Source organism: Canis aureus, chromosome 12 (assembly GCF_053574225.1).
Source record: "Canis aureus isolate CA01 chromosome 12, VMU_Caureus_v.1.0, whole genome shotgun sequence".
Classification (NCBI taxonomy): Eukaryota; Metazoa; Chordata; class Mammalia; order Carnivora; family Canidae; genus Canis; species Canis aureus.
This window is the reverse complement of record NC_135622.1, coordinates 35828540-35847710: the sequence shown is the minus strand read 5'-3', so window position 1 is coordinate 35847710 and position 19171 is coordinate 35828540. Positions and strand designations below refer to the sequence as shown.

The 19171-nt window shown below is 38.4% G+C and overlaps 1 protein-coding gene across 4 annotated transcripts in view; it reads right to left on the bottom strand.

Moving 5' to 3' along the window:
* Positions 1 to 19171, bottom strand: part of FEZ2 (fasciculation and elongation protein zeta 2) — a 43866-nt gene that overhangs the window by 20131 nt on the left and 4564 nt on the right. For all 4 annotated transcript variants that reach the window (XR_013349438.1, XM_077843625.1, XM_077843626.1 and 1 more), the window contains exons 2-5: positions 18979 to 19087; positions 11798 to 11914; positions 9785 to 9926; positions 8456 to 8724 (exon numbers count right to left, since the gene is read on the bottom strand). Coding sequence is in view for 3 of the 4 variants with exons in the window: in XM_077843625.1 (XP_077699751.1) it covers positions 8456 to 8724; positions 9785 to 9926; positions 11798 to 11914; positions 18979 to 19087 (637 nt within the window). In the remaining variant the exon portion in view is untranslated. The remainder of the gene's footprint in view (positions 1 to 8455; positions 8725 to 9784; positions 9927 to 11797; positions 11915 to 18978; positions 19088 to 19171) is intronic.

Here is a 19171-nt window from a genome sequence, read left to right as displayed (position 1 = left end):
CTCTTTCTCTGTGTCTCTCGTGAATAATTTTTTCAAAGATTTATTTATTTATCTATTCATGACAGACATAGAGAAAGAGAAGCAGAGACACAGGCAGAGGGAGAAGCAGACTCCACACAAGAAGCCCCACATGGGACTCAATCCCACGACTCCAGGATCATGCCCTGAGTTAAAGTCAGACGCTCAACTGCTGAGCCACCCAGGCATCCCAAATAAATAATATTTTTTTAAAAGACACTACAAAAAAAGGAAAACTACAGGCCAATATTCCTAATGAGCATATCTGCAAAAATCCTCAACATCATATCAGCAAACCAAATTCAACAATACACTAAAAGAATCATTCACCTCGATTAAGTGGGATTTATTCTACAGATACAAGGATAGTTCAATATCCCCAAATCACATTAATGTAACAAAATGAAAGACAAAAACCATACAAGCATCTCAATAGATGTAGGAAAAAGCATTTGACAAAATTCAACATCTGTTCATGATAAAAACTCTCAATAAAGTGGGTTTAGAAGGAATACACTTCAAGATAATAAAAGCTATATATGACAAACCCACAGCTAACACAACTATAGAACCAGAATACTAGAACTAATAAATGAGTGCAGTAACCCTGCAGGATGCAAAATTAACATACAGAAATCTCTTGTGTTTCTTTACACTAATAACAAAGTAGCAGAAAGAGAAATTAGGAAAACAATCCAATTTACAATTGCATCAAAAAGAATAAACTACGTACGAATAAACTTAACCAAGGAGGTGAAAGATCTATACTCTGAGAACTTTTATAAAACTTTGATGGGGGGGGGGGGGGGACTTTGATGGAAGAAAATGAAGACAACACAAATGGAAATATATACCATGTTCATGGACTGGAAGAACAAATATTGTTAAAATATCCATGCTACCCAAAGCAATCTACAATCCCTACCAAAATACCAATAGTAGGGATCCCTGGGTGGCGCAGCGGTTTGGCGCCTGCCTTTGGCCCAGGGCGCGATCCTGGAGACCCGGGATCGAATCCCACGTCAGGCTCCCGGTGCATGGAGCCTGCTTCTCCCTCTGCCTGTGTCTCTGCCTCTCTCTCTCTCTCTGTGTGACTATCATAAATAAATAAAATTAAAAAAAAAAAATACCAATAGTACTTTTCATAGAACTAGAACAAATAATCCTAAAATTTGTATGGAATCACAGAAGACCAGAATAGTCAAAGCAATCTTGAGAAAGAAGAACAAAGCTGAAAGCATCACAATCCCAGATTTCAAGATATACTACAGAACTATAGTAATCAAACAGTATGGTACTGGCACAAAAATGGTCATACACATCAACAAAACAGGACAGAAAGCCCAGGACCTGAATAGACATTTTCTCAAAGAAGACATACAGAAGGCCAACAGAAATATGAAAAGATGTTCAACATCACTAACCCTCAGGGAAATAATAAATCAAAAATTCCAATGAGATACCATCTCACACTTGTCAGAGTGGCTAGTATCAGAAAGACAGGAAATAACCGTGTTGGTGAGGATGTGGAGGGAAAGGAATCCTCCTCATGCACTGTTAGTGGAAATGCAAATTGAAGCAACCACTGTGGAAAACAACATGGAGACTCCTAAAAAAAAAATGAAAAGTAGAAATACCATATGATCCACTACTGAGTATTTATACAAGGAAAACAAAAACATTAACTCAAAAGATATATGCACCCCCACATTTACTGCAGCATTATTTACAATAGTCAAAATACACCTATCGATAAATAATGGATAAGGAAGATGTGTTATATATACATAATGGAATACTACTCAGCCAGAAAAAAGAATGAGTTCTTACCATCTGCAACAACATGGATGGACCTAGACGGTATTATGCTAAGTGAATAAGTCATACAAATTCCATATGATTTCACTTATATGTGGAATCTAAGTGGACAAATAAACAAGCAAACACCAGAAGCAGACCCATAAATGCAAACAACAAGCTGGTAGTTGCTGGGGGAAGGGAGGTACAATGGGTGAAGGCAAATGGGAGCTACAGGCTTCCAGGTATGGAATGAATAAGTCACAGGATGGAAGGTACAGCATAGGAAATATAGTCAGTGTTATTGTAATAGCATTGTATGATAACAGATGATAGTTACACTTGTGATGAGCATAGTGTAATGTGCCAAGTTGCCAAATCACTATGCTGTACACCTGAAACTAATGTAACATTGTACATTGACTCTACTTTAAAAAAAAAAAAAATCACACAGAAATGCTCAAATATAACCAACAAATTACTGTTGAAAATGTGTTAATATTTACATTTACATAAATAGGGCAGACTTTATCCTCTTGAGTACCACTACTTAGAAAAAATGGTGAAGTGGGATCAGCTCCTTTCCACTTCTCCTCTACCTTCTTTAAACTACTTTTTATTACTGTCTATAAGTAGAGTGTACCCAGAGGACTGCCAATATTTTTAAGTTTTTCATTCGGCCCCAAATACTTGACAACTGGTCTACCTGCTGGCTGTCTTCATTTAGCTACTGGGAATCTGATACATAGAGCACAAAAGTCTATTGCTAGGCAGAGTGCCTTAAAGCAAGTGGCTTGGAGATGGACTGGCCAAGGCATCACTGTCTATAGGTACTCAGGTTGCTGGATGGGGCCCTGAAGAAAGGAACAATTCAACACATTCTTAAATAAAACAAGGCTACATTATATAACAAATTTTAGTCATAATATAGTGATCTTTTTTATACAAATCCACTTTAAATGGAGTTTGCATCTTTTTTTCTTCAAATTTTTAGTTGTATTAAATTTTAGCCTAAATCAGGGGTTGGCAAACTTTTCCTATAAAGGGCCAGAGAGTTAATATTTTAGTTTGCAGTCCACACAGTCTGTCACAACTATTCGATTCTGTCCTTGTAACACCAACATTGCCAAAGACCATATGGAAATGAACAGATATGGCTATGTTCCAATAAAACTTTATTTATAAAACAGAGGGCCAATTTGGCCCTCAGGCAGTGGTTTGCCTTGTCAGCCCTCAGTCTAAATCATCTTAGCAAATTTAAGAAATTTGAAAATTCCAAATTAAAAAGAAGAGTAGAAAAAATCCAGGTCCAACTTATTTTAAACAAAAGCCCCAAATTCAAGTAGTTGTGTCAGAACAGATCCTTCCAAGTTAAGAGCTAGAATAAATTGGAATAACTTTAGAACAATCTAATAAGAGCTACCTAAATGAAAATAAATTTCTCTTAAAGTCAGCATTGGTGAAGATTAAATGAAAACCTATTACTGGGGCATTTTTGCATGTGAAAGAGAAACAAAATAGATTTGACTATTTGTCATAATATGAGCTAAGTGAGTCATAAATCCAGAGTAATACATCTGTAAAAGAAAGATACATACAAGAAAGAGTATCATCTAAGTCCTAGCTGTCTGCATCTTTAAGCAGTTATCTCCCCCAAACCCCAAAAGCAATGGGCCAATATTAATTCTTTTGATAACACAGTTACTGATTCCTAATACCCCAAAAGTTTTCAAAATAAACTTCTTCAGGTTAGACTGAAACAACTACTCATTTTTGCTGGTGCTAAGTCCAACACAGGAAAACGCTCTCTCAAAAGCTCTTTATTTGCTCCATGGCAAACAGAAAAAGTACTACAGATTCCTATCTTCTCAACCCCAGATTTAGAAAACACAACCTTATATGTGACTTTTAATTTGAAAACATTACTGGATCCTACAGGAGGAAGTATGTCCATTTCATCCATCAGTATTTCATCATACTGAAGTATGATGCCAAGCAAGTAAACACTCTTTACAACTTCAGGTAACTCTAGGTGACAACCTCTGGGTAGATCTCCAGTTTATTGTTAAAACAAGAAGTTTTAACAAATTAAAACTTATCTGGTGTACTTTGACTTGTTCTTGTACTCATGAGAACTGCCACTGAAATTCAACAGTCTATGACTCTATTCAACACAAACAGAAGACTGGCAACAACAACAACAAAAAATCCCTGATAGAACAACAATTCAAATAGGACAAATCCAAATCCTCTGGGATTCTATCTCCCCTATAGTGAGTGAAGTTTCAATTCAACAAACAGGCATTAAGTGATGTGCAAAGAACAAAAAATTAGGTGAGATGCTAAACAATGAAACAATGTGAATGAGCTTTTGGGAAGGCTGCATTCCTTTCAAGGTGATATTTAATCCAATGATGATAATAGAGTATGACACTATGAGATCAGAAGTATGTGTATCGTCATAAATACCAAAAAGTCTCAAATGTGACTCAATAGGCAACTCACAAAAGAATATAGAAGTCGACAAATCAAACCATTGTTTGCCTTTCAGATCAGTATATATCAAAAGGCTAACAATACCTTCTGTTGGTTGGACATGTGGGGAAATGGCTCATTTATGCCATTACTGAGTTTCATTTCTGTAGAACAATTTGAAAAGATGGTTGTTTAAAGCCCTCCAAAAACTGCATATCCTTTGACTTAAAAATTCCACTGACTTCAGTGAATGAGTAGACCGTTCCATTAACCAAAGGAAAAATATATAAGAAATAAATTCAACTCTAGGAAAATGATAACTTTAGTTTGATAAATTTTAGAGAGAAATATCTAGTAAGCAATTGGATATGTATTAACTAGCATTTACTCAGGATATATGCTAGTCTTACATACATTATTTCATTTAATCCTCCCAAAACTCAAAACTCAAAGGGAGATGCACCCAGTGGCAGGAGCAGGATTTAAACACAGCTCTTAACCCAAAATTCTTAATCACTAGGCTCCTCAGCCTCTATGGGTTTGGCACCTGACAGAAAAATCCTAGGCAGAAATACAGATTTGCAAGTTTATCTCTTCCACACATTTATTAGAAGAAATTTGTTAGTACCTAATGTTACACCTAAGGATATAAAGTATCCTATCCTTAGAGAACCATGACAGAGATAGACATGAAAACTAAAAACTACAATACAGTGTACAGTGCCAACAGAAATAGTCAAGAGGAATAATATTAACCCCAAAAGAAGAAGAGACTGGTCAATTCTGCATTGGAGGAAGAGCCATAGAGGAAGCTTCTAAGAAAGGAAGACAATGCTTGTCCAAAACGTTGAAGTTAAAAAAAAAAAAAAAAAAAAATCTACCAAGTGGACTCGGTGAAACAGGAACAGAGGGCCACTCCAGAAAAGGGAGTGGCATATATAAAAGCACCAAGGCCCAAAAGAGCATGGTCAGTTCAAAGAAATGCATGCAGGTCACTATACTGATTAACAATACAGTACCTGTCAACCATTGTCTTGGTGGCCTTTATTACTACCAGAAATTACACTGTCTAGTCTTCCTTTCTTTCTTTATTGCCTGTCTCCTTCATTAGGATGTCAATTCCAGGAGGCCATGAGCCTAGTCTGTTTTATTTGCCACTGCATCTTCAACAGTGCCTACCTAGCACAAGGACAAAACTCTGCAAGTATTTGTTGAAGGAAGATATACTGTTTTATCTTAACCAACATGCGGCAGATTTTAAAAATTATAACAATATTTCACTTTTATAAAATACTTGATACTTTAATATTTTTTTAAAGATTTTATTTATTTATTCATGACAGACACACACAGAGAGAGAGAGAGAGAGAGGCAGAGACACAGGCAGAGGGAGAAGCAGACTCCATACAGGGAGCCCGAAGTGGGACTCAATCCCAGGTCTCCAGGATCACACCCTGGGCTAAGGTGGCACTAAACCACTGGGCCACTGGGGTTGCACGATACTTTAACATTTAATAGTATTTCCATGCTCCCCAAAATTGTCTAATGTTCTAACTAGCATCCTAAGCCCCCAATTCTTTTTTCACTACAGAAAATGTTTGAAACAAAATGTCTCCAAAATCAAAATTAACACCTAAAGAGTTTAACTCTGCCCTACTCCCACCCAAGTATTTTACAGTATCTTTGGATCAAAGAAGACCTAGTAAATATGGATAAAGTGTCATACCAGCTACAAACTGATGTTTTGTTTCCTTAAACATGAAACATGTTACATGAAAAATGGAAGGAAGCTATTCTGCGCTTAAGGAAAGAAAGTCAAGTCCTGCTAATAAAACAAAAATATCTAAGGTGAAAAGAAAGAAGTGACCAATGTTATTAGAAAACAGATAATGCATGGTTATTTGTAAGAAGGTCACCAATTTTTAGACATTTGTATCACTGATGATAGCTAATTCACAAAAAAAGGCCTTGGCCAAACTGCATGTTATACAAAACGTTTAACAAGGTAATACTTTTTGCAATCTGTTTATCCAATTGCCTGCTTTACTTCAGGGTTCTTTTGAGCCATCTACCACTATTTTCAGAATCATAGATTTCAACAGACAGGATGGTCTTTTTCCAGCTTCTAGGAGGTACTACTACTACAAGCTTAATGATGCCATTAGTGACTTGATTAAAGGTTTTGTTACTAATAGTAGATCAGTACTCAAGAAGTAACTTCACAGGTCCAAATGCTGTGGAAAAAAGTGACTACTACTATGAATCTATTTCAAGACTCATAAAGGTTCAAGTAAGATCTAAATGTTGCCTTGCCAAATCTGTTTCCCAATATAAATGCCACGTACAATTACACCATGAATCCACTCTAACTCTTTTTATATGGGAGTTACAAAAAGAAGCCTTTAAACCCCTCTAGGGATAAAATTTATTTCCCTCAGCCAAGTGTTAACACCAATAAATGGAGGGTTTACATGTAATTCTAAAAAGCAGGCAGATAAAAATTACCAACCATGCTATGACTTTTTAACTAGGCATTTCGTTAAATCACTCTGAATAACAGGGCAATTTATTTTTTTTAAATATATATTTATTCATGAGAGACACAGAGAGAGAGAGAGGCAGAGACACAGGCAGAGGGAGAAGCAGGATCCATGCAGGGAGCCAATGCAGGATTCGATCCCGGGTCTCCAGGATCACGCCCTGGGCTGAAGGCGGCGCTAAACCACTGAGCCACCTGGGCTGCCCACAGGGCAATTTAAAATGTGCGATTTCTTAAAAAATATGACATACAAATTTTGCTCCAGAAATTGAAAGCAAACTTTCCAGAACTGTATATTCAAAGGTTTTGGGTTTGCGGGTTTTTTGCTTCCCCAAAGTAGTCACTCACTAGAAGCAACTAACACCTCTTTAATCAACACTGCCATTTCTCAAAAAATATTTGTACCACTTCTGAGAACTTTTTCAAAGCCAGTTCATGAGCTATGTCCTTTCAACAAGCAAGTGGACATTACACTAAGAAAATACCCATTTACTCACAGGTCAAAAGCAGACAATGAAAAGGCTAAACGGTGGGATTCTTTTTGTATCAACTGTTCTTTGGTGATCCAGCAACCTAGAACTGCATTCTCTTTTCTGGATTCCATCAGAGTCTAGTTAATGGAACCACTTCTCTGATAAAGTATTCTTTAGGAAAAATAAATCGAAACTTAAAGACGTAATTTGCATTCTTACAAACTATAGTAGCTAGTTTGTGGTAATTTGTATTATTATGTTATCAAAATCATGAATGATAAAAGTACATTCCTTTAAGAACATTGGATCCCTTTGCCCAACAATTATACTCCAAAAAAAATGAAATCACATACAAACAAAATGATGGTGGCAATATACAAGGTCTCAACTGATCAAGGAAAAACGAAATGGCTCTAAGTAAAGAAAATGCATCTCATATAATTAGTTACTGTTTATGATGGAGTTGAATTACATGAAATAGGACCACTTAAGAAACGTGAAAAAGCAGAAAACAAGAAATTTCATATTGAGTCAAAGATTCAAAGATTCATATATTCTAAATTTTTTTCACCAGTCAGAAATATTATAATCTGCCAAATACCAGGGCAAATGGCTGATGTCACATAATCGCCTCTAACGCCTTCGTATTCCAACTCATGGAAAGATCAGAAGTTGATTACAGATCAGTCTATGATTTTAGGCTCAGCACAGTTCAGCTACCTTGAAATGCAGCCCCTTTTAAGGCTTTTATTATACAACTCATACAAGACCAGCAAAAACAAAATAATACCATTCATAAGCCCACCAACCAAACATAAATAAGCACTACTAACATTTTGCTGTATTAAAATGGTCACCTTTAAGATATCCTCCTCTTTCTTCCACTCCCCCCATTCCTTCCATTGATTCCTTCCTGGACATCTCAGTATTGAACTACCCGGATAACCATCCTATGCTCACCAAGGAAACACCTTTCTGCTAGAGCTGAGCACAGCGATGTCCTGGCCCATAGGCCCACCTGTGCTCCAGTGTGAGCAGTACACATGCCTGCCTGCACCCCTACACGCGTACACACACACACACACACACACACACACACACACAAGGGCCCTGTTTGCCTTCAGCCCAAGGACTCCCGCAAAACACCACTTACTGTGCCGGGCATATGACTTCTCTCATTCTTCCCATTCTGAGAGCTGCCATTCTTGAGTTTCTTTTTCTTCTTGGCTGTTTCTTTGTGCTCTTTCTGTTTGTTTTGTACTTCAATGAGAACAGAAATAAAGCTGTTTTTCACTTCCTTTTCAAACTCCAGCTCATCTCGCAGGGCCAACTGCTGCACCAGCTCTTCAGAATACTCCTTGATGGCACTCTCAATTTCTTCCAGGAGTTCATTTAATTCACATACAGAGAGCCTTTTGACTCCTGTGACCAAAAGCAAAGCACAGCAAACACTAAGACAAAAAAATGTTTCAAGAGAGCAGCACACAGGGCGTTTTATACCAAGAGAGCAATGGTTTTATACCAAGGATTATATTCTAAACAGTTAAACTGCTGGAGATCTTCTTGTAATCTTAAAACTTCTGGTGGGCAGGTCTGAGCAGAGGCAGATGGGCAAAGTTACTTCTCAGAAGGCTGAGAAGTGTAACAGCATTCTTTACTTGTCTAACTCAGCCATCCCACAGACAGCACTCTGGCCAACACAGAAAAGGCTCACAGAAGAAGAACAGACATGGAAGCCAAGGAAGAGCACAGAAACTGCCTGCCGATGAGAAATTGCACACAGCTGAGCAGGGTTCCAGCACTTTGAGAGACACGAGTGGATTCAAAAGAATTAAACTAAATACATACTTGATCATATGCACCCCAATGTGTGAATTTTTTTTGAAGATTGAGAAAATGAAAGACTATTCACTGAAACCCCCTTTCCATTTTTTTTTCTTAGCACTTCTCACATGAGTGAGGCTAGGACATCACTGAAGCCCTCATCCCCAGTACCTCATCCCCAGTATGTGGCTGTATTTGAAGATGGGGTCTTTAATTAAGTTAAAATGAGGTTGTTAGGGTGGGCCCCAATCCAGTATGAATGGTGTCCTTATAAAATGACAGGTTAGGACAGGGACACACAGAGGGAAGACCATGTGAGGACAGAGAGAAGACAGCCATCTACAAGCCTAGGAGAGAGGTCCCAGAAGAAACCAAGCCTGCTGACACCTTGATCTTGAACTTCTAGCCTCTGGGCCTTTGAGAAAATAAGTAAGCAGTAAGCCGCGGGCATGTGTGACTTTGTTACAGCAGCCCAAACTGACTAGTATCCGAAGGTGAACATGACAAAGTCCCTGACCAATGATCAAAATATGCCCTCGCATTACTGGAGGGCTGAAAAGGGGTGTGTATCACAGCCAGTGAAGAGTCAAAGCTTTCTGGAGATGGTGTGAAATACAAAGGAAGTATGAAGAGCATGGATTTAAGGAGGGTGTCTTACTCTCTTCGTAACTGCTTGTGCTGGACCTCTGAAGAGTCTGGATTTCCTGGGACAGCATTGACAGCCGATCTGACTGGGTTGGCGTTTCATCATCTTCTGGGTCTGGAGATTCCTGCATCATTTCTTCAATTTCTTCAATAACCTTCCAAAATATACATACCACTGTTAATCAGAGATACTTGGGGAAAAAAATCTATCTGCAACACGATGCTCACCTGAGGCAACCTCCACTAGCCAATGGTGTGCAGGAGGAGCTGATGCTCTGAATTACCAAAATTTTGATTGTATGAGTGAACACATTTTATCAAAAAAAAAAAAAAATTTACAATATGCTAAGCACAAATTAAACAGAGTTTGATTCAGCATGTCCATCATGATTCAGTATGCCCTATTAGATCTTGCAATGTCTGAGAAACGGTGCAAAAACACACATATAATTTACTTCATATGTGCTAGAACCAGATCATAGTTAGTCAAAAGAAAGCAAGTGACAGAAAATTTACCATATGCCACATGCAAGTGATCAACCTAAAGCATTTCATCAAATTGACATAAAACTTAAAAAACAGAACAGTATAAAAAATTGATATATAACGCAAAGAATTATCTCTATGGCAGCAAAATTTTCCTTTAACAGCAGAAAAAGAATTTCATATATTAATTCAATGGAAGATTAAGAGATACTCAAAAATTACTTGAAATATAGAAGTTCAAAAGAGAGGGGAAAAAAAGCTGCACAAAAGCAGGAAAATTTCAGAACTATGCCTTTCAAACAAGGATCTACTGTCATGTGCAACACTACTCAAATCTTACGATGGCACCTTGTACTGCTCCACGTTTAAAAGTTGAGAAAGATACAGAAGTCAGTGAGAACATAAAACCAGAAAAATCACTCAATGGTTAGAAAAAAATAGATCTAAGAGTTAAAAAAAAAAAAAAAAAGCTATTCAGAACAGAATGAATCAGCAAGCTTAAGATGTAATACTTATACTGAGGAAAAAGAAGAGTAAATCTGAAGGAGGTGGGATTACGTTAATTAGCAAGATTTTCTAAAATGGGCATTGTAAAATAGCATAAGGGAACACTGAAGAAGACTACAGAATCTACTTCTCTAAGTCTTAGGAGCAGGAGCAGCTTATGGCACTCAGGCAGACAGATTACTGAGGAAAGGATGAGATCTCAGGGTCACGTATTTCCCTAGGATGTCATACTCCACCTCCCACAGCCCTCCACCCAATCATCTGGACTATAAGCACTGTACTCTTTCCAGGCCTAGAAGAATCCAACCACAAATATGATGACAGAGCGTCAAAATGGCACATTTTTCACGGACTCTCCCCAATTTTGCCATAATATCTCTCTTTACTGACCTCATCTTTCCAGCCTAAAAATTTAATGCAGTAGTGTTCACAGTCAGAGTGGCCATGAGCATGTTATTTCAGGAAGGAGCTCTTGCCCCACACATTGACGACACAACATAAGTGGGAAGAGTATTCAGACAATGAGAAAGCTGATTCAAGTGGTTTAAATGAATACAAGGTTGACATTATTAGAGTATTCCACAGGAATAATGCTCACTTCTTTCTGGGTGCACAATATGTACTTCTAATAAGTGCTAATCATTTTCACACAGGCTTTTAGAGAAAGTAGCTAATTTCCACACAGATACATTATAGTTTGCCAGGTCTTGCTAACGGTTAAAAAAAAGTACAAGATTCACAGTATTTTTTATGATTTCAGTTGTAGCAATAATTCTTCCTTAGTAACCTGCTGCACTGTTTTAACAAGGTACTATCTTGGAAAAGCTTCTGAACTAACACAATCCCATCTGCTTCAGATTACATACACCTTCTTCTTTTCTCAGTGGAGGAGTTAACTGATAAGCCTACAGAAACAGAAAAGGCAGGAAAAATAAGTAAATTCTAACAACCCATCACTTATTGCTGCAGTTAAGACATTGTTTTTGGGCTCGAGGTTCCCTTTTCCTGTCCTGGATGAATTTCTCCTCTATACCTGATCTGCAGTGAAGAGGGGCTCTTCATTAACGCAGGAGACGATGATTGAATGCATATCCAGCTGTTCTCTCAGCTCCTCATCGTCTGATGTATCAAAGAGCAAACTGTCACTTATCTGAAAGCAAAATAACCCAGCGTGAAAATCAGGACATTGTGATCGCAACAAAGTCAGTGTCTGGTAAAGGAGAGTCTTCCCTTGAAAGGGAGAGATGCTTACAATCACTCTGTGCCAGGCAGTGTGTGAAGTGCTTTACATATTCATCTCCAGCACAAACAGAGGGAACAGAGAATAAATATGAAATTGCCAAAGAGCTACATGCATACCCTAATGCCCAATACAGACACACATTCAGTTGTTTTTTCCATGGGGAAGAGTGTTATATATAGCAATTGTTAGGAATTTGTTGTGCTCGCTTAGGCAGCACATATACTAAAAATTGTTAGGAAGTCATAGGGAATTATAGGAGATGGTGGAGGGAGGTAATGGGTGGGTTTTTAGTTAATGATCTAACAGAACCTAATAGTAAGATTGCTTTGTGTTAAAATTCCAAAGACAACATAAAGTTAATTACTTGCAGACTAACTTCTAATATTCAAGGTAAGATAAAGAATCCCTGGCAACTGCCCACAAGTGTCATACTTTGCTTTACAGGTGAACATCTCTTTTTCCAAAAATAAAATCTCAGTAGGTTCCAAGAACATCTTTCAATCTAACTGTGCTGCAAGTTTCCATTTGCCTCACTGCCATCTTCCACTCTGTTCTGTGCGGGCCTCAGGAAGCTGAACTTTATGGACTAAATCAAAGGATGCCCTTGACTTCTCGATTCTAGTTGTGTTAAAAACCACTGGCAGACACTGGCAGGAGACTGGCAGGTAGGAGCATGAGGGCTGGACATTTATTATGCTGTGTCCCTCCTGGCCAGACTGCCAAAAGCAGCAGATCCTGTTAAGGAGACCTCTCCCTCACAGCTACTCTCTCTAGGTTCTGGTAACTTCTTCCTCTCCTTACCTCTTCATGGTGCTAGTACTGCTTACTGTTGCCAGCCCTGAGTTATCACACCATGCCCATCTAGCTGGTGTCCCTTAACCCGCCCACGCCAATCATAATGACCTAGAATTTATACTAGTAATTGTAAAGTCTTACCTGGAAAATGCAGCAGATGAAAATGGACAAGTCATCATCTACCTATCATCTATCTACCATGACATGACTGTTCAGATGATGAACAAAACTAAAATTAGAACTCTAGTCTTCAGAAGGAATACCACTCACTGAGTTCCTGAAGAACAAATGGGCAATGAGAAACTATGTAAGAAGCAACCACGCATTTCTCTGAGATAGTATATAAAGAATAATATTTTACCTGAAAAAATTATCTTATTTGCCAGTGCAGAGGATATACATAAAATTGAAGACACAACTGAGGGGATGTAGGTCCCTACTGCCTCCCTAGTTCCTCATACAGGACTATCGGAAGTATAATGGTGAATACAACCCACAGAGTGAGAAACCTGAAAGGTTTCTGCGCAAGGAACCGCTGGTGTCCTGCCTTTCAGAGCATCAGGCTAGGAGAGAAGCCACACCAGGACTCTGGGGTCTATCCTACCACATACTGCAATTCCATGCTGTAGCACAGTGATGACACACCTCTTTATTCTCATCTTCACCATGCTATCAGCCTAGAAAAGGCCTAGACATGGCCTTCGGCATATCATAGTGATATGATATGTCACAGTGTTAACTGCGAACATTTAAACAGCCAATATAATGTGTAAAAGAAAAAACACTGTGTAAAAAAAAAAAAAAGATTCTAAGAGCTTCCAGAGAGAAAAAAGCCATCACATGGTAAAAAGATCAAGAATCAAAATGTCTTTTGAACTCTTATCAGCAACAAAAGAAGTGAGAAAAAAAATCCATGTTATTTACATGTTTCAATAAATTTCAGCCCACTGGAGGGTATTATGCTGAGTGAAGTAAGTCAATCGGAGAAGGACAGTGTATGTTCTCATTCATTTGGGGAATATAAATAATAGTGAAAGGGAATAGAAGGGAAGGGAGAAGAAATGTGTGGGAAATATCAGAAAGGGAGACAGAACATAAAGACTCCTAACTCTGGGAAACGAACTAGGGGTGGTGGAAGGGGAGGAGGGCGGGGGGTGGGGGTGAGTGGGTGACGGGCACTGAGGGGGGCACTTGACGGGATGAGCACTGGGTGTTATTCTGTATGTTGGTAAATTGAACACCAATAAAAAATTAATTTATTAAAATAAATAAATAAATAAATAAATAAATTTATTTCAGCCCAGAATCCTATCTCCAACTAAACTAAAATTAGTTAGAGCATAGAATAAAGACATTTTTAGGCATTCGAGGTCTCCAAGTATTTTACCTCATACACCGTTTCTCAGAAAGCTACTACAGAATAAGCTCCATTAAAACCAGGAGAAAAACCAGAAAGGAAGCAGACCTAGGATCTAATACAAGACAGAAGTTGGGGAATTGTTGTAATGATAGCAAAGTAAAGATCCCAAAATGATGGCTATGAAGCTCAACTGGAGAGTCACCAGATCAGATTACAACTGTTACTGCACAGGGCATCGAGAAAAGCACAAGAGAAAGTCAGAGAAACTAACAGATTCTCTGATGTATGTCACTTATTAAAATGAGTTTTATGGCTTTGTTGAGACTGCATTTATGAGCTAAAGACAGCTTAAATAAACCACAAAAAAGGCAATGAATATTACCCTAAGGGAAAAAAAATTATAGGAGGTAATTTACTCATGATGTGCCAAAATGGGTCAACTGTGAACATTTAAACAGTCAATATAAATGATAAAGACTAACTGAACCAAATATTTTGATAGAATGATATTGGGAAGACAAGGGAAGGGGAAATTTTCGTGAGGGTTATGGTGTTGGGGCTAGAGGGAGGACTGAGAGACCTAAACCCTCATCCTCTGTATACAAAGTAAATGGATGGACAAAGTCTAAAGTCAGAAAAAAAATCAAGTAAAATGATAAGAGCATGTTACCTGTCAGAAAAAAACAGTTCATGGAGTTGAAAGTGGCTGCCTCTAGTAAGTGGAAACCAAGGATGAGGTAAGTAGGGCAGAGGCTTCTTTTTCACATTAAGTCCTATAATGAGTTCTAGTACTTTTTAAACCAATGCAATTAACCTTTTAATACGGAAGGTGAAAGACCAAGAGCTTAGGCTCTTGGTGAGAGAGAATGTTTGACTTCAAGATTATAGAGGTGGAGATGAAAAGTGCCACAATCTAGTTATAAGGGTGGAAGGATGATGGAGTAGATCCGACAATTATCTTCATGGATCCTTAAATTTCAACACTTCCCAAAATCAATTTTCACTATAACCGGAGGACCATACATTTATTTTTCCCCTTACAGACAAATCAAAGTTTTCATTTTAAAATGACTTCTATGAGGGCACCTGGGTGGCTTAGTCAGTTAATTGTCTGCCTTCAACTCATGTCATGATCTCAGGGTCCTGGGATGGAGCCCCCCATCAGGCTCCCTGCTCTGCGGGGAGCCTGCTTCTCCCTCTCCCTCTGCCTGCCACTCCCCATTTTTGTTCTCTCTCTGTCAAATAAATAAAATCTTTAAGGTAAATAAATTAATTAGTTTAGTTAAATAACTCCTAAGAAAGATATTATCTTCTTCCTGCCTCTACTCTTGAAGATAAAAAGGTGCATAAAACAAAGTCCCAGTCCTTGAATAAATGCTCATGGTAGGAGGAAGGCAGCACAGGAGATGTTCCTAAAGCAAAATGATTTAGAAGCCGTCTGCCCTATAAGCATATTCACAAATGGCACCAGATTTAGAATAGTTTTTATAGCTATTGCCAAAACACATGAGTGATACCAGTAAACCATTAGAATGAATTTCCATAACAACAGAAATAATGATCCCAGATCATCTTTCCAGGGACTGAGCCAAGTCCATTCCCCACAGAGATGGCATATGTTAAGAGCTAGAATCCCTTTCGGGCTTTGAAAACTAACCTTGGCTGTCATGGGTATCATTATTCACTCTCCCATTTCGGCATCAGTGTGTCTTCTCTTTGCCAAGCATTCCCATCACTCCTTCCTGTGCCAGGTTAGATACAGAGCTGGTGGTTCTATTGCCCTGTACGAAACTGAAGCTGCTTCAAATGGAAAAAATGTGCCCATGTGAGAATCTGGAAGGTACTAGTTGCCTTACTGTAGAAAGACTCCTCAAATTTAGGAGTGTGCCATTTTAAACCTGAATGAAAGAATAATTAAAAGCTGAAATGTGGCAAATGGTGGTTTTCCTGAATGTTTTTCTCATCCTAAAGCAATAGAAATATCTTCTCACTTCGTCAAGAAAAAAATTTCCCATAGATCCTGTTTAACAAATGGAATAATCTGAAGAATGCTTCCAAAGGCAAATTTTAACATAATTCAGTTATGGAAAGAATAGAGCACACAGTTGGCAATGCTAAATAAAATAACTCAGATTGAAAAAAATGTAGTAATATGCTATCTAATAGAAAGAGAAGGTTGTTTCTTACGTAGTTCCTTGTTCTTCAGGAACTTAACATGTGCTACTCCTTCCTGAGGAAGAGCATTCTAATTTCAGTTCTAGTCATCACCTGGGTAGTCATGTCACAATGGGTAGATGATGGATGGATGATCACTTGTCCACTTTAATCTGCTGAGTTTTCCAGATAAAGCTTTTATAATTAAGATCAGTTACTAGTACTAAACTCCAAGTCACGACTAATCACTACGCTTAGCTATACTATTACTCCCGCATTGAAAACAACAATCAAGGGACACCTGGGTGGCTCAGTGGCTGAGTGTCTGCCTTCGGCTCAGGGCGTGATCCTGGAACCCCAGGATCAAGTACCATATCGGCTCCTTGCATGGAGCCTGCTTCTCCTGTCTCTGCCTCTCTCTCTGCCTTTCTCTGTGTCTCTCATGAATAAGTAAATGAAATCTTAGAAAAGAAAAGAAAAGAAAAGAAAAGAAAAGAAAAGAAAAGAAAAGAAAAGAAAAGAAAAGAAAAGAAAAGAAAAGAAAAGAAAAGAAAAGAAAAGAAAACAATCAAAACGCAGAAAAAGGGAGCGACTTCCCAAGATGCAATGTAAAAACAATAGGAGATACACATTTTATTCAATGAAACTAAATTACTATGTCCCATTCATGCTGCTAATGCACTTCAATTTGAAACCACCATGAGGGGGATCCCTGGGTGGCTCAGCGGTTTAGCGCCTGCCTTCGGCCCAGGGTGTGATCCTGGAATCCCAGGATGGAGTCCCAGGATGGAGTCCCGCATCGGGCTCCCGGCATGGAGCCTGCTTCTCCCTTTGCCTGTGTCTCTGCCTCTCTCTCTCTCTCTCTCTCTCTCTCTCTGTGCATCTGTCATGAATAAATAAATAAAAATCTTTAAAAAAAAAAAAGAAAGAAAGAAAGAAAGAAAGAAAGAAAGAAAGAAAGAAAGAAAGAAACCAACCACCAGGAAAGGATCTCTTCTATGCTATTTCTTAATATGTCAAACAAAAAAAATACTCACTGACTGGCTATCATGGACTTAGCATGATGTTAAATAATATAAAAAATAACTTATTTTTTAAAAAAAAACTTTCCATCATGGTCTCTGACCTTATGGTCTCATTGATGAGATTAATTCATTGACTCAACAAATACTTGTTTTAGTACTCATTATGTGCCAGGCACAGAGGCAGTTACTAAAAAGACAATTACAAAGATAGCTAACAGTAAATCACAATCTAAAGACAGACCCTGAAACACAGGATTAATAAGAGAACAAAGTAATGGTCTGAGACATGGACAAAGTGCTGTGGGGGCTAGCACCCAGGAAACCACGGAGCTAAATTCCATGGGACAGATAAGTCCTTGAAGATTTTCACACCCCACCGGTGTAACTGATTCCACAGAGGGAGCTGCCTTTTCCTTCCATGCACGGATTGAGGCCATGGCTAAATGACCATCTGTCAGAGAGGCTGTGTATGGGGATTCCCCCCAAGTGAGAGCTTGGATTAAGTGTCCTTTAAAGTAGCTTCCAACTCTAAAATTGTATAATTCCATGAGATCAGCAAAGGCTAAAACGGTAATAGGAGGCTTCAGAGAGGAAGGGAAACTTGAACCAAGCCCAAAATGATAGCTAGGGTCTAAGTAAACAGAAGACAAAGCATAAGGTATGCTGGCCTATTCCTTTTCACAAAACCTATGACAGGGCAGGGCAGTCAGCAGAACACTTTAATGGGGTTAATAACTGGAACATACAGTAAGATTTCTGTATCTACTCCAATACTGAGAAATACAGGCCGAAGTCTATATTTTACTAGGAAATAATGGGCTGCAGGCTGTCCTGAGTCATATATTTAAGAAAATCGTTTTCATAAAACATTAACAATACTATTTAAAATACTGACAGCCCCATTGCATTATACTCTCAATTACACAAATACACTTAATGAAACACAGAGCATGCCAAAAGGTCTGGCATGAGTTTACACTGTTATATGATAAGGAACTTAAACAGGCTCTGAAACTTACATAACTTGGCTGTGTTTCTAGTCACCTTTAGATAAACCTAACGCTGTGATTTTCCACTTAGAACAATGACCTTCCTTCCGAAGCCCGTCCTCCAGCTGCCCCATCACCTGTGCTCACACTTCTTACTCAAGACACCTTCACTGTACAATACCAAGGTATCCACAGCATCCTCGGACAGTTAGCCAAGAACTCTAACATCTTTTAAAGGTTCTTCAATACAGGAACACACAGTCTTCAGAAAACATGTCATGTCCAGCAAGTCCTTAAATTCATCAGAAAGTTAACTCTATGTTGCTATTCCAGTACCCTCCGAGTCTCCTCAGCACACCAAAATTGTGCTAGTTAAGTTCAGAAAAAAATGCTGATCTTTGGTGTTCATACACAGGTGATGAAGACTGGCTAAACATACAAAAGTGAGTGTGTGTTTGGGAAGAACTGGAGGAAAGTGCTAGCAAGCTGACAGCAATGGAGCTAAGATGGCAACAGAGGGCCACTCCAAATGCTATGAACTTGGAAATAAGAGGCAACACAATGATTTGTGTTCAACAGAGAGGCTATTTTTTAGTTCTATTATCAGAATCAGTTATTCAGAAATTATTAGCTCAGTTCCTAACTTACCCCTTTTTCTGAGAGGTTCAGTGTAAGCAAATGCAAGGTTCTGGTGTGAGATGACTTCCAGTCTACAGGCATTACGTTTCCATAATTATCTGTCAGGGCGTTCCAAATCCTTAAAAAGAATAAAACTACAATCAATGATAGTTAACATCCCACATGTCTTTTATTAAACAAATACAACTATAGTGAAAGAAAG